At 52.0% G+C, this 15,209-nt stretch overlaps 1 protein-coding gene across 1 annotated transcript in view; it reads right to left on the bottom strand.

The window, feature by feature from the left end:
• The window catches only part of GPR50 (G protein-coupled receptor 50), a 43,544-nt gene extending 42,589 nt beyond the window's left edge, over positions 1–955 (bottom strand). Inside the window, 3 exon segments of the mRNA XM_058814142.1 lie at positions 302–334; positions 337–387; positions 781–955. Of these exon segments, the coding sequence (XP_058670125.1) occupies positions 302–334; positions 337–387; positions 781–955 (259 nt within the window).
• Between the last annotated feature and the right edge of the window lie 14,254 nt (positions 956–15,209).

Genomic DNA, 15,209 nt, shown 5'->3' with positions numbered 1-15,209 from the left:
TTTACATCCTCAAATAATACAGCTTTCTTGAAAATACTGAATAGTATCAGTTTAACAATTTTCCTAGATGAATTCATTAGGGAAGTCAATACATAAGGCTACAAGGCAGACTTCCAAGTTACCCGTGGAAAAAAGACGTAAATTCTTCACTGTGCTTTCAGCACAGCAGGTTTGCAATAAAAACACTAAAACACTGAAAGGCTGGAACACAAAAGCAAGTGTTCAACGTTGAAATGGTCTTGTCTTAAAAACCCGAGCTCTCCTGCTCAGCACCTGACGCGGCACTCGGAGTCGTCCTCACCTGCACCTCTGCCCCGCTTCTCCCAGCGCGGCTCGCTGAAGGGACGTGGGTTTTACCTGAGCTGGCTCCTCCGTCTGCAGCTGCCTCTGGGGGATAAAAGTTTCGACAAGTCGGAGGACAGCAGCAGCAGCGGGACGGGACGGGCAGAGAGCGAGCCGGGAGCCCCGCGGCAGCCCGGCCACCGGAGGGAAGCGACGGGCGGGCACTGCTGCGGCTCAGCGGCAGCTCGGAGCCCTCGGCCGGGGCAGACCGGCCCGGGGCTCCCCAGCGGAGGTGCCCTCACGGCCCCGGTGCCGTTCTGCTCTCGCCGCCGCCCGCGGGCTCCTGTCCCGCCAGCAGCGGGGCCGTGCGGGGCCGGGCCGGCGGAGCCCGGGGCGCGGTGCGGTGCGGTGCGGTGAGGAGCGGGGCCGCTCCGCTCCGCTGGGGCCGCTCCGCTCCGCCCGCCCCTCGCGCCCGCCCCGCGCCCGCCTCGCGCTCACCGGCGTTGCGGAGCTTCTTGTTCCGCAGCACAGACAGGATGACCAGCGCGTTGCCCAGCACGTCCACCACGATGGTGAAGATGAGCACGGCCGCCAGGCCGGTGGCGGCTCCCGCCGCCGGGCCCCCCTCCAGCCGGCAGCCTGGGCAGCTGCCGTTGCTCCCCGGCCGCTCCATGCGCGCCTCTGCCCACCGCCGCCGGGGCCCCTCCTCCTCCTCCCGCCCCGACGGCAGCTCTCACCCCCGGGCCCGGCCCGGCCCGGCCCGTCCCGGGGCGAGCCCGCCGCCCCCTCCCCGGCGGTGCCGCCGCCCTGCCCGGGGCGGAGCGGGGGGGCCGGGCGGGGGTGCCCGGAGCGCGCCGGGGGCACTGAGGCGCTCTCCGGGCCGATGGCGCCACCGCGCGGCGGCGGCGGGCGGCGCGGGGCGGGGGCGGGCGGCGCGGGGCGGGGGCGGGCGGCGCGGGGCGGGGGCGGGCGGGGGTCCCCGCTCGGAGCCGCCGGGCCCGCAGCCCCGCCGGGCCCACAGCCCCGCCCGCCCGCCCGCGGCTACGCCGGGACCCGCACCCCGCCGGGCCCACAGCCCCGCCCGCCCTCCCCGCGGGACCCGCACCCCGCCCGCCCTCCCCGCGGGACCCGCACCCCGCCCTCCTCCGCTGTCGCCGGGACGCTCTCCCGTCTCCGCCCTCGGGCACAGGTGCCGGCAGGGAGAGAATACGCGGCGAAGTTTCGCACCTCGAGTCGCTGAAGCCTTTCTCGGTGCCTTTGCTTCCCATCGCCCCGCGGCTCCGCTCCCAGCCAGCCACCCCTCAGGCAAACCCATCCCCACAGGGAATTTTTCAACCAATTACGCCAGAATAAGACCATTCATTTTCGGTTTAGTACTTTTAACCGATTGTAACGTGTGCACTGCAGAATCCCCAGCAGTAATTTAAACTCAGCAGCCCCCTCACTCAGCGGCTTCTCAGCCGGGATACCCAGCTCCCGTAGCCGGGATATCCAGCTCTCTCAATCGGGATGCCCAGCTCCCATAGCCAGAATACCCAGTTCCCAACGTCCAGCCCCATGGCTGGGGCTTCCAGGCACTTTCTGTGCTTTGTTCCACACCACCATGAGCAAGAGGACACCAAACCATTGTGGTCAGGCTGTGGCTGCAATACCGCAACTACATGAGCTCTCAGCTTTGTTTAGAAAACAAAATCAGAAAAGAGAAAATAGGGATACTATAGAAGCATGGAATGGTTTGAGTTGGAAAGGACCTTCAAGATCATTCAGTTCCAATTCCCCATGCCCTGAGCAGGGACACCTTCAGGAGCACCAGGATGCTCAGAGCTCCATCCAGCTTGGCCTGGAACATTTCAAGTGATGGGGCATTCACAGCTGCTCTGGGCAACCTGTGCCTCATCATCCCCAACAGTCAAAAATTTCTTTCCTATATCTAATCTAAACCCACCCTCCGTCCGTTTAAAGCCATTCCCTGCCCTTGTCTAAAGTCCTTCTCCAGCTCTCTTGTAGCCCCTTTAGGGACTGGAAGGTGCTATAAGGTGTCCCTGAAACTTTCTCTTCTCCAGGTTGAACAGCCCAGCTCTCTCAGCCTGTGTTCACAGCAGAGGTGCTCAGCACCAGCCATGGGCAGGACAGAGGGCAGGACCATGCTCAGGCTGTCCAGCACCACCTCCTGCTCCTGCCCAAAGCCTCCCCTCTGTGTGCAGGTCAAAGTGTCCAAGCAAACATTAAGGTTGTGTCACAACCCACCATGGGGGTTTTATTGCTGCCCGGTCGAGTGAGTCAATAACAGAGCAAAAAGCAAAGCCTTTGGTGGCTCATTCCCTGCCAGCAGAGACCAGCAGCAAACAGGGTCTGCCCTGGCCTGGTGGCCCAGGGTCAGAGCTATCAAAATCCTTGAGTTGTTAAAGACAGCATTTTGCCTTGATATGTAGCTTCTTTTGGCTTCCTTTTGACATTCTGCACTGAATTCTGCATAGTTTTGAAAATATTTTCTCCGTGTAAATCAAATAATTTTGTTCATGGACTTTCAGCTGCTCTGTTCTCCTGTCTTACCTGCAGACAGGAGTAAGGTGAAGTCTCATGGACATATCCTTTCAGTCTCTTTCACCTTCATTCTTCTCTGTCGGTTTTGCACCATGTATAAGATGCTCTCAGGAGTATTTCAGCTGTGGAGAACAAGGATGTGACTTCAAAGGACCTGAACTTTACATAAACGTGTCTTGGCAAGAGCACCAAAGCTACCCAAAAAAGATTTTGGCCTCAGACTTAAAAAAACCTTGTTCACAGAGCAGTGCAAGGTAAAGGGGGTGTAACATTTCATTAAACAAATGCAACTGGAAAAACATTAAAAGGGCTTTTAATCTGGACACTTTTTTTGGTGTGTAATTTATACCTGCAAAAAGCAGCTTTTTTTCCACAGCCTGGGGTGACTGCCCTGGACAGGCAGGTCTGCAGAGCTCCACCAGGCATGTGTGCATCTGCATAGCTGCAGCAACTAATCTTCCATAAGAAACTTAGAAGAAATTATGATAGATGTAGTGAGCAACTGTTTTCATCGCTGGAGTGATTTAGATGAATGATCTTCAGGCTGTTTCCTCCCCCCTTGCTGCTAAATGGACTCTTCACTGCTTCAATTAAGACAAGGCAAGCAGTGGCAAGGGAAAAAAATTAAGGTAGAGGTATCAATGAGATCCTTTTAATTACACTTTACCAGAACTGCTGACATAAATCACGCTGAAATAAGAGGATCCCCAGTGTGTTAGAAGAATTTAGGCTCATTTGAAAGGATCATGAACATGATCACAGGAGAAGACACCTGAATTAGGACCAGAAACCAGAACCCTTCAGTGCCTGAACTACACCAGAGAGAGTAGGTACATGCATGCAGACAGGAAGACCAAGTAGAATGTAATCAGTGCAAAATATTCCAGCACCATAAATGCACACTCCTTGTGCAAAATTGTCAGAGCTTTGCTGACAGGGAGGCTGAGAGGGGCAGTGCCTGGCACCCTCCTGCCATGCCCATCACAGCAGCCCTGTGCAGAGCATCTCTCACCCCTCACTGAGCACGTCCAGTGGCACAAAACATCCCCATTTCACACCCCTGCCTACCAGGCCACACAGCTTAGTAAGAGTTAATCCAGGTATACTGCAATAAATGGAAGCTTACATAATTGAAAAATAGCTGAGGCATTAATCTTCCTTCTCGCTACCTTGAGTCCTCTTTAAAAAGATTATTTTGTCTTCAGAGACAGCTTTAATGCTACTTAATGAATCGCTTATAAATGAAGAATTTTTTTCCCCTCCTTTACAGGGACAGGCTGACTACTACCCTGACTGTCACAGAGACAATTAACTTTTGTCAAATATACAAAGATAATAGCTGTTCTCTACAAATACTACTATACTGAATTTGGCATATTTAAGGCCAATTTTTCTTGCTGTTTTGACTAAGCATGCTTAGTGACAGTGACATACCCATTCCCTTTAGCCAGAACTGGGGAACACCTCATGATGATTAGTGGCCCCCTGAGCACAGGCTGGAACAGGTAGGTTAGCACTGAATCAGGAAATTTCAGATTGGAAATTTCAGAATTCCAACATGAGCTCATTCAAAGGTATCTTGGTATCCCACTTCAAAGGAGGGATAAGACATGAAAAGAAAAGAGAGAGATACAAAATCAGAGTCTCAATTTCCACACTGCCTGTCTCAGTTGCAGACAGGGTGCAGGCAAGCCATCTTTGATGTGGAACTCCCTCCTTGCAAAAGCAGTACCAGGACCCCAGGGACCACCAGGACCATGGGGCAGGTTAGTGGTTTCCTCACTGAAAATAACTCCCAGTGAGCTGCAAGGGCAGTTTTATAGTCACTCCTGACACTGAGCTCCCCAAGCAGTAACACTCAGTTGTCTCCCTTGCCCGTGTCCCACCAAACACCTGCTCTGTTCCCCAGACCCACACACGCAGGGCAAAGATGCTGAATGAAGCTGAACCCTCTTCTCCCACCACACAGCCTAGCCAAGTACCTGTATTTATTTCTAACAAAAACAAATGAAAGTTGTAGTTTCTCAACACATGGGCATTTTGACTCAAGCAATGGCCTTTGGGAGACACACTAAGCAGAAGCAGAAATAAGGCTGATAAATCCTTTGCCACATGGACTATTTCCACACTCTTCAGCCCCTGCACTCTTTAGGCTGCTCCTGGTGATGGGTAGAGCAGGTTTCCTCCACCCCTGAACAGACTGGGTGAGAGTGTAGAGGTCTCTGCTGCCTCCCATATTGATAGCAGCAGCCCACAGGTGTTGAATGCCACAAGGATGCAGCGCTCAGCCAGTGCACAGCTTCAGCACATGCCTTTCCAGTACAGTCTGGTTTATTTGCTTAAGATTCTGATCTAGACCTCCCAGACAGTGGAGGTTCATTCCTCAGTGCAGTCTAAGACTCACTGAGCCCACAAACACGGCTAAAATAAGTCATTTTATGCCACGCATCATGACTATTAGCATAAAAATAAGGGCAAACACTTTCCACCCCCTACCCCTTATCTCAATTCTGCCCTTAAATCCAGCTCGTGGCCAGGAGGCAGAATCACGATATGCAGGGGGAATCACTATTGCCCACCTGCAATTCTTTAGCCAAACATATTCAGGAGCTGTTTCTCTCTCCCAAACTTTTCTGTGGTACAGAGAGGCAGCACAGCTGTTCTGTGCACGGCTAAGGGAATCCCAGTCCTGGGAAAAGCAGCACTGGCAGCTTCAGCAGCAAACAGATGAATGCAGCAGCTTGCCCTGAGCTGCCATCCTGGAGCAGATAAACAAACCAGCGGCTCTGTTTATGCTGTGGAGCTTGCCCAGGAGCTCCAGACAAACAGGGAACCTCGTGTTCAGCCGCCTCCCCCTTTGTCCCCGGCGGCAGCAGCGAGCAGCGCACACAGCCCGCCGGCCAGAGCAGCCCTGGCTGCTAATCACCGCCAGAAACCCGGCACAGGCCCGCTCATTCAGCCCAGCTTAGCGCTGCAATCGAAATAAAAAGGGAAAGAAGGAAAACTCTGTCTGCCTTTTGCACCCTGAATAGTAAATGGCACCATCAATGTTGCCTTACAATGCAACATCAAGCCGCTTCCTTTGCTCCACAATGAGATTTAAGAATGACTTTGAGGCTGACTTGCCTTTTCGAATATCCCATTTTTCCCCCCATCTCAAACTCGAGGATGCAACATGAATGAAATCAGTATTAGCCTCATTACAAAGAAACAAGGGGGGCTGACCTAGATTCACTCTGCCTCTCGGAAGGAAGTGACGGCAAAAGTTTAAAACCTGTCATACGGGGCTGCAGCACATTTAGGTCAAAGTTTGTTGCAATCAAATCGTGCTTTCTGAAAAAGCTTTTGCTGGTGGGATGATTTGTATGGCAGTGGCTGAATTATGCATGGGATTTGTACAGTCTCTGCTGGCAAATAAATACGTGTGAAGAAACTCAAAAACTCAGGCTTCTTCCTGCAGCATCATCAGTGCCTCGAACCCAGCTCTGCATCCCTGCTGAGATGCTCTGGGGACTCTCCCCTTCACATTCCCTGCCTCCCCAGCCCCCATTTGTGTTTGGATGCACACCCACCTGCAAACATTCTGCCCACACCACGTCCAAGCTGCTGCTCCAGCTGGGGATGGCACAAGCCATTGACACTGGCATTGCTTTCCAATGCTAAGGCTGAAATTCCTCTTCATGAGCTGCCTTAAGAAAGAAGACAAGGAGCTTTCCCTTTGCTGGAGCAGCCCCTCCTGCAGCCTGGATCGTGACTTGAGCAAACTTCAGGAGCACTTGCCGCTAAGCATCTTGCTATGGGGCAGCAGTGTAGGAAGGACAGTGCCACACTTTTGAGCTCTTAATTATGTCCCAAGCAGCACCTCCGTGCCTGCAGTAATGAGGGCTCAGCTACATCCACGGCTGTTAGTGAGATCCTGTTTTACCTCACCCTCATTATGGGAAATGGCCTGCTCAGATCCAGCAGCCGTGGAGATGTTTCCTCTCATGAAGCAGATTGCCTTCCCCTGTCAATTACCAGCAGAGAGCTCGACAGCCCTGTGCAAATTGCTGGGTGAGAGCATAAATAGGAGCACATGAGAACCGATTACAGCCTTGGTGGCAGGCCTGCTAAAAACACCTGATGGGAACAGGAGGGTCACGAGCAACAAAAAGCAGAGAGGTGGTGGTGGCTGGCACCGCAGTGCTGTGGAGCCAAGGGGGATGTGGTACCTACCTGCCCCTGCACAAGTGCAGCCTCCCACAGTGCCAGTGTGCTGGGAGTTCACAGAGGGCTGCAGCCAGCTGACTCCACAACCAAAGCTTTTTCTGCAGTGAAGAGATTCCCTTTCCTCAGGCTATCACTTTGGTACGGATCAGCAATGTGCAGCCCATAGGTGGGAAGTTACTCTCTTCTCTTGCTGTACTCCCACTAAAAGCTCTGATTCCACTGGACCATCCAGCACACCTGCACAGCTCTGCAGCATTTCCAAAAGGCAAGCACCAGGTCTCTGGGCTGAGGTTGCACACAAACCTTTACCCCGTGCGCAGCACTGGTGCTCACATTGCCCACAGCAGCTGCTCTTACCTGAGGGAGCCCAGGGTTAACTTCCAGCATAAACAGACTCTTGTCCTGCTGGGTGCCCATTCCAGAGAACAGGGTGAGAAAGTGTGTGTGGATTTTAACCAGTGGTCTTGAAGATGGTTTATTCAGCCCTACAGACCTTGCTGACTCCTCCTGGGCCTGTTTCACTGCCCTGCTGGACCCCTGGAGCCTGCCTTTACTCCTTCCTTTGGGCAAGGAGGTGGCAATGTCTCTTCTGCCTACAGGTTGGGTCAGGGACATTGAAGCAAAGGAACAACTTTCCTGCAGCAAACAGCTGAGTGCCCATCTTACAAAAATCACTTTGTTCTGCCCTATAATACCTCACTGCTCATGAACTTACACTGGTCTCCAAGCCACTCCCCATTGTCTGGTTTGATCTTCAGCCTGCCACTGTAATGTGCACACCAACGCCCAATGCACGTGTGAAGAGCCCCTCGTGTTTGCTCTGTCCCACCCATCTCTACAATAACTGCACCCAGAAACCTCCTCTGGGCATCAGCCCTGCACACTTACACCTGTCAGTGCCTTTGCAGGCTCTGCAGGAGGGCATTGATTCCTGCTCACAGAGCAGTTCTGCCAGAAGGAAAGCTATTGGTTTTGCCTGGGTGGGTTTTGAAAGTGGGCCTCTCTGTGCCCTGCAGATCCATTCTTCACCTTTCCACTCCTGCCGTCCCCACAGACCCACTGGGGTTGCTCACCCTCCTCACCCCAGCCCCTTTGCTTTCCTTCTACACCCTGCAGGCAGAGCTGCCTGTGATTTATTTCCTTGTATTTAATTCTGCTAAGTCATAGGCACCAGAAATCTGCAGCTGGCAACTCCAGGCTGCTTTCCAGCTTCTCCATCCAGACCTGCCAGCAGGCGTTTTCAGTTTTGGTTCTCAGATCTCCATTACAGTCTGGTCTCAAAACAGTGGATCCACCAACCCTCCAACTGTGCACGTTCAACTCCACAGCCTTAAAGCTGCTACAAGTGAGCTGCAAGTTCCTCCTGCTCCTCCAAAGAGGAGGGTATCCCCCCAATGTGTCTATGGCAGAGAGCGGTATCCTCCAGCTCTCCTTAGCACAGTTTGGTGCCTGGTTTCCCCCTCCTCCCCAATTGCAGGCTCATTAGCACACAGTTCTCTTCAGATCTGGTGATGTTAAAGCTCTTCTTTATCAGTAACTCCACTTACCTCTGCAACAAGGTGAAAACAGTGCTTGAATTTCTGCTGCTTTCTTAGAGAATTTAAGTGGCACTGAGCTGTAGGAGCATCCATCCTCCTGCTGCCTTTCCCTCAGCTCCTCACTCCTGGTTGTGCTCTGCCCTTCCCACAGGCATTTCTTAATAAAACCAGGCCCAGGTTTTATTCAGTCATGGGGAAGAAATGAGAGCTTCAGTTCATACCTCATAGGAAATTCATTGAAAGTTGAAGGAATAACTTCAGAGAAGAGAAATGGGAAGAAAAAGGAAGGATGTGCATGTCTCAGGTTCACCCCACTTTCCTAAAATCTGATTGAAGAAAGCAAATTTGGAGATGTTAAGTCAGTTATAAGGTTTAACAGGGTTGTACACAGTTAAAATGAAACCCCAGTAGATGGATTAGCTCCCCCAGTCAGTTTGTCCCTGCTCCCAGGAAGGGAGTAAGCACTCTCCCCAGGCAGTGGGCACTCCAGCCTGCCATGCAGTGTGCACATAATAGCCTGAAGGAAAAGGCAGGGCTGCCGAAGTTATGAAAAAAGAAAGCTGGATGCAAATTAGATCTGTAATACAGAGAGCTTGAAATTAAATATAAATTCAACTACAGAAAAGGTTGCCAGAGATATTTAGGATTTGTATGTGTACATTACATATATATATACATACACACACTCATATATATTTATAAAGACCAACAAATCCTATCTGTGTTCATCGTGGGCAAGATGTTGCTATAGTAATCTTAATTTTACATTCCTTGCATTAAAAAGAAGATTGCAAGTTGTTTGGCACTCAGACTGTCTTTTTGTTATAACATGTGCTGCATTTAACCCAGTGGGACTCTGTTCTCTACCTCTTGGAACTATGGAAATAGAAATAACTGCTAACAATAATGTCATCATTACATGGCAGCCTTGGATTCAGTTTCCTTTAAAATAAAGGGAAAAGGAAAAAAAGGGCAGACAGATACAGAAACAGCCTGTGCATGTTAGCATTGAATTTAGGCTTGGACATGAAGACATCCTTGAGGACAGGCAGAGACCCAGGGGGACACTGGGAGCTGCAGGGGAGTCCTGGGTGGGAGCAGGGCAGAAGGAGAGCACCTGCTTCAGATTTCATATGACACCAGCTGTACATCAAAGTGGCTCCACCAAAGCCAGGAAAGACACCAAAGGGATACCAAAAAGGATAAAAACCAAGTGAGGCACCTGTGCTGCAAACACACTGCCTGTGATGAGATGGGGAGCTTCTCCAAAAGCTGCCGTGGGACAAGGGGCTCTCTGCCCACAATGGGGGGCTCTGCCTGTAAGTGGGGAACTGAAAACAAAACTTTACCACCTCTCCCAAACCAGCCTCCCTCTCTGGCAGGAGCAGGTGGCAAAGGGCACCTGGCAGGCATGGGGCTGCCCCAGCAGCTGCACACAGCCACATGGCAGCCCCAAAGCCACCCCAAACACCTCTGCCCCACAGCAGCTGCACACAGCCCCAAGGCCAGCCCCGATGCCACCTCCTACCCCCTCTGCCCCCCAGCAGCTGAACACAGCCCCAAAGCCACCCCCAATGCCCCACAGCAGCTCACTCCTACCTTGGTCCCCTTCTGTGAGCTGCATGGGGGGCTGCAGCCTCCAAAATCTGGGGACCCAAGCCCTCCCAGGGAAGAAGACAGACAGCACTTTGTCTCCCTGGATTTGCTGGAGCTCCAGACCTGGGGAGGTGTGAGGTATGGATCCATTCAGCCCATGTGCACATCCTGTGCTCTGCAGAGACAAGCGCTGACTTCGAACATCCCGACCTGACACCAGCTCCCAGGAGTGTTTGTTTTCTCCAGATTGATGTTTACAACTCCAGGCATCTTCCCAGTCATCTGTGATCTCTGGCCATGAGTGGGTCTCTTTGGGACATTGGATGACAAGTGTTGCTACAGTGCCAAGGAGATGGGACTCCCAACTGCCTGTGGCAGGCAGATTGCTGTGAAATCGTGATTTATCTGGAGTTAGATTAAGTTATGACTCTCTCTCCTGCCTGCCCTGGCAGTGGCAGCATGCAGGTATGCTGTATTTCTTCCTCTAAGCAGGAGAACATGGGGCCATTTACCAGCAGCTAGAGGTCAGAAGGTGCCCAGATGTAAACTCCAGGACAAAGCTTGTCTGAGCACATTTGAGGGACAGAGCTGACAGGTGACAAACAGCCAAAGCTGAGTTTGCTCTATTTAGGCTCGTGCCACTGCTTGGGGAAATACAGGAAGGGAAAACAAGTGAATTATTGTCACCTTCAGACTTAAACAAATAGAGGCTTCAAACAAAATTGCATTGCTTAGACGTTCAGAGGGGGAAATATTTACCTCGCGTGCAGAAATAAATGTTAAAGTTTATGAGTCACATAAAGCCTTTTTATGCTGAAAATCCCTTCTGGATGAGAATGGGGATATTTCTCATTGTGGTCTTCATCCATCCAATTTATTTGTGGATCAAAAGGATCAGTGAGGGCCTAATTCTGCAGAAGATCTGGCAATGGGAAAAGTTCTTTCAGTGGGGGCTGGATGCCCACCTGTTTCTCCCCATCCTGACTCACACAGGTCCCTCTGCTCTGGCAGGAAAAGCTGTGGTTGCCTCTTTGCACTGAGGGTTTTTGGCTGCAGTAACAGGCCTGCTCTGTCATGTGGTTGCTCCCCAGGGGCAGGGGATGCAGAGGGGCTCCTCCAAAACCCCCTGCTCACAGGCCAAATCAGGCTTTGGAGGAAGACAAGGAGCAGAGCAAGGTGGAACACAGGAACTGGCAGGCTAGGCAGGGGGAGGGTGCCCTCTTCTCTCTCTGACTTCTTGTAGCCCTGAGCACCCACCTTGCCAGGATGCCAAACACTGGCATTCACTCCTCTTCCCTTAGCAGTGAGAGGGAGGTGCACCAGTGCATGGAATAAAGGCTGAGACAAAGAGGGGCAGCCCCAGCCTGTGAGTGCACTATTCCCGAGCTGCTGGCACCACATTCCAGGGAGACAGACAGCAGCAGATCCTGGGAGAGGCAAAGACAGGAAAAACTCATTCATATGCAAAGGACTTAGATCTTGGGGAGAGTGGCAGTGAGCTCATGCAGCACAGAATGAGCCTGCCCAGTGTTCTCTGCCTTTTGGAAAAAGACATTGCTGCTGCAGGAGCCTCAGGCCTTGTGGAAAAGCCACCATTTCCTTCACTGGTGATGATTTATTTGGGAAGAAGCCTCATTTTTCACTGATGGTATTACAGAATGGAGTAAAAGCCCAGAATGGATTACAGCATGGAGTAACCCTGATAGCTGAGAAATTCAGTGTATGCAAATGGGAGCCTTAAATGGCTCTTTCTGTGAAAGACTGCCTGTAGCTGGGATGTGCTGGAGATGTGGCACCACTGAATAGGCTGGTATTTATTTCAAAGCAGAGGCTCTGCCACAAGGTACAACACAAGCTCTGCTGACATTTACAGATGCAGCTGCTCCCTGTGAGCACAACTTGCATCTCTGTTTTGCAAACCTGCTCCTTTTGCTGCAGAACCCTGTGCCCAGCACACACACACACGTGCACCAAAAGACTGCTAAAAACAAACCCTAAGTGCAGCATCTGTGAGCTCCCAAGGCCTCCCAAGCTGCTCCCTTGTACCCAAACTGCAGCCCAGGAGGGGCCAAGAGGCAGCACCAGGGGCTGTTTCATCCTCTCCACCTCCTCCAACCCCTAATGCTCAGGCATTAGAGGGGAACACATTCAAGTGGGATGATGTGAAACCTGTGTTTCACTGATGCTGCCCTTTGCCTGGGTCCCCTGGTGCCTCTTCCCTTGGGCATCCCTCGTGGACCCAGGCTGCACCCAGCCCCTCCAAGCAGCACAGGGATGGACAGGGATGCACAGGGATGCTGTGCAGTGTGTGGCAGCTGCCTGAAGATGGCAAGCCAGCACTGCAGTTTATAATACATGCAAATAACCCTGCTGGAGGGAGAAAGGGGCTCCCTACAAATAAGAGGGCTATATTTTCTTGGCAGCCCATGGAATGCCAGAGCAGAATTTAAATTGCTGTGTTTATCAAACAAGTCTGAGCCTTTTTTTCTTCCCTCTCCTTTGTTAAATGCTGCCTGTCTTGCAGAATTCTGAGCAGAACTCCTGGTACTGCATCAGTCCTCAAGCCCAAATGCAAAGTCTGAGGAAGAAATTGCAATGCATCCTTTGGCACCAGGGAGCCATAGAGCTGGTGTGTGCATGCAATAATTTATCCTAAGCCTTCTAGTGGCATTTTATGTCTTTTTGCTGTAGTGCTATTACAGCTTTGATTACTCCATTTTTATGTTTGTCAGCACAGCATATGGGCAAGATAATTTGTATTCAAAGTATTAAACTGGTAATGTAAATTATTAAAGACCCAATTCATAAACGCATTACACACCATATGCAGATTTCTTCCCCTTAACTCCCCCCTTCTCCTCCTCCTCCCCATTTTGCAGACCTGGCTTCACACAGCTGGAGCAGGAGCACTGCCAGCTCCCACCCACGGGCAGCAGGCTCCTCAGGTGAAGTGAGTGTCAGGTGAAGACCCAGCCTCTTCTCCTTCCTGCACAACTCATTCTTCCCCAGGTGCCTGTTGCCCATCAGCTCATCTCATTCTGGCACCTCCAAAGACAACAGAAGAAGCTGTTTCCCATTTTTACCCCGACCCCTTTTGCAGCAGAGTACCCTCTGGAGTATGCACATCTCCCAGTGCAGGCATTGCAAGGAGGCCCTGGAGGGGCACAGGAGGAGGGGCAGACAGCCACGGTGACAGTCCCATCTCATTTCCAGCTCCACACGTGCAGGACAGTGATAGCTGGGCTCTGTTTTGGGGCAGGGGCTGCTGCACCTGTGGAAAGCACAGAGCCTCATGGGCAACAGGTCAGCTCTGCCTGTGCTCAGCCCCAGCAGGGCTGGGGGCAGTGAAACCCCCCAGCCCTGCATGGAAATTGGGCTGTTCAGCTGTAACCCATTCCACAACAGGCATCTCCTTTCAATAGCTGTTTACCAGACCATACACAGCGCCATTGTGCTGAGCAGATGCCGTCTTCTGTTTTTCTCATTACCAAGATTTACTGTCTTATAAGCTTATTATTGACCCAGGCTTTAGGCTTCCTTCAGGGCTGAGGCTGAGGGGAATGCAAACTCCCAGCACTGCTGTTTGCAGGAGCATCCCCCCCCTGAACCCAGAACTGGCACAGGGCTCAGGGCTGCCTCCTCCAAACCTGGGCTCTCCACCTCACAGCAAAGGCTTTGACAGCCCAGAAGAATATCAGGGAGCTGCAGGGTGCCCTGTCCTGCCCTGGGGATCCCAAAGCCCCTGGGCAGCCCTCAGAGTCTCCCCCTGGTATGGAGCAGGTTCAATGTTTTGTGCTGCCAGCACTTCTGAAGTTACATTACAGTGCAGGAGGAATTGGGACTGGGATGCTTACCTGCATTCAGCATGTGTAAAATCAGGCAGGTCACCTAACCTAGAGCCCCCCTAGCACACAAAAACCCTTTCTGGCCCTGCTTTTCTGGCAAAATACATGCCTCCTCCCACTCTGGGGCAAAAAGGAGTATTTTGAATCCAGCTTTCCAGAGTTTTGGCTTCCAGGGTGCCCACAGGTGACCCCAGAAGTGTTGCTCCACTCCTCCAGACCTGCATTTCCCCAGCCAAAAGGTGCTGCTGGCACAGAGGCAGGATCCCTGGTACACTGGCCCCAGCAAAGCAGCTGTTTTACCTGTGTGCTCACACTCCACCCAGTGCCAAGAAATCACCCTCAGCAGAAGCTCCCTAAGCTTCTACCCAGAAAAAAATGTACAACTACATCTCAACCCAGTAGGACACAAGTACTCAAAAAGTAAAAATGCTGCCAGTGCCTACTGGGACTCAGCTCTGCTCCCCCAAGCTAAAAAAGCAGATTTGCCAGAAAGAGACAAGAAGACAAGGCAGCACAGCAGGAGCCACTGGCCATTGGTGCTGTACCCAGAGCCTCATGGGTCAGCTTAGTGTGTGTGGAGCTGACAGGTAAAACAAGACCATCCCCCACAAATTACACATTTTGCAGGGCTGTCACACAACCTGGCCACGTCCTGCTGAGTCAGAACTTTCAGTGACACTGGCACACAGCTCACTCCTCACTCCTGCTTTAATTCCTGGGACATGGATCCAGCAGTGGTGGCAGTGCCAGAATCAGAGCAGGGTGGGAATTACTCTGCTCCTGAACAAGAAACCCTCAGTGCTGGCTGGCTCAGGTGATGCTCCCACCTGTGGCAGGCACAGTGCTGCTCCAGCAGCAGGGGATGTGTGCTGGGAGCACTAAGAGGCTCCAGCTGTGCACAGCCAGCTTTGGGTACTCACAGCTGTGGCCAAAATTGAAGCTGCCAGGGCAGGGTATGCAGGAAAAGGATGGAAACATGAGCAAGGTGCTGGAGAGGGAGGAGCAGAAAGGGAGCACATGAAGAGAGGCTGGGAAAGAAATTACCTTTTGGGAAAACACAAACCAAACCACTATTCAGTTATTTCTGTTCACAACATATTTGTAATTCCTTCTCCAACACTGTTTTCAAAAAAGCAGAAGGATTTTTGAACTCCTATTTTATCATCAAATGAAGAAGACCCTGACCCATCCACAC

Source organism: Ammospiza caudacuta, chromosome 14 (assembly GCF_027887145.1).
Source record: "Ammospiza caudacuta isolate bAmmCau1 chromosome 14, bAmmCau1.pri, whole genome shotgun sequence".
NCBI lineage: Eukaryota > Metazoa > Chordata > Aves > Passeriformes > Passerellidae > Ammospiza > Ammospiza caudacuta.
The sequence above is the reverse complement of the archived record's forward strand: the minus strand, read 5'-3'. Positions and strand labels throughout refer to the sequence as shown.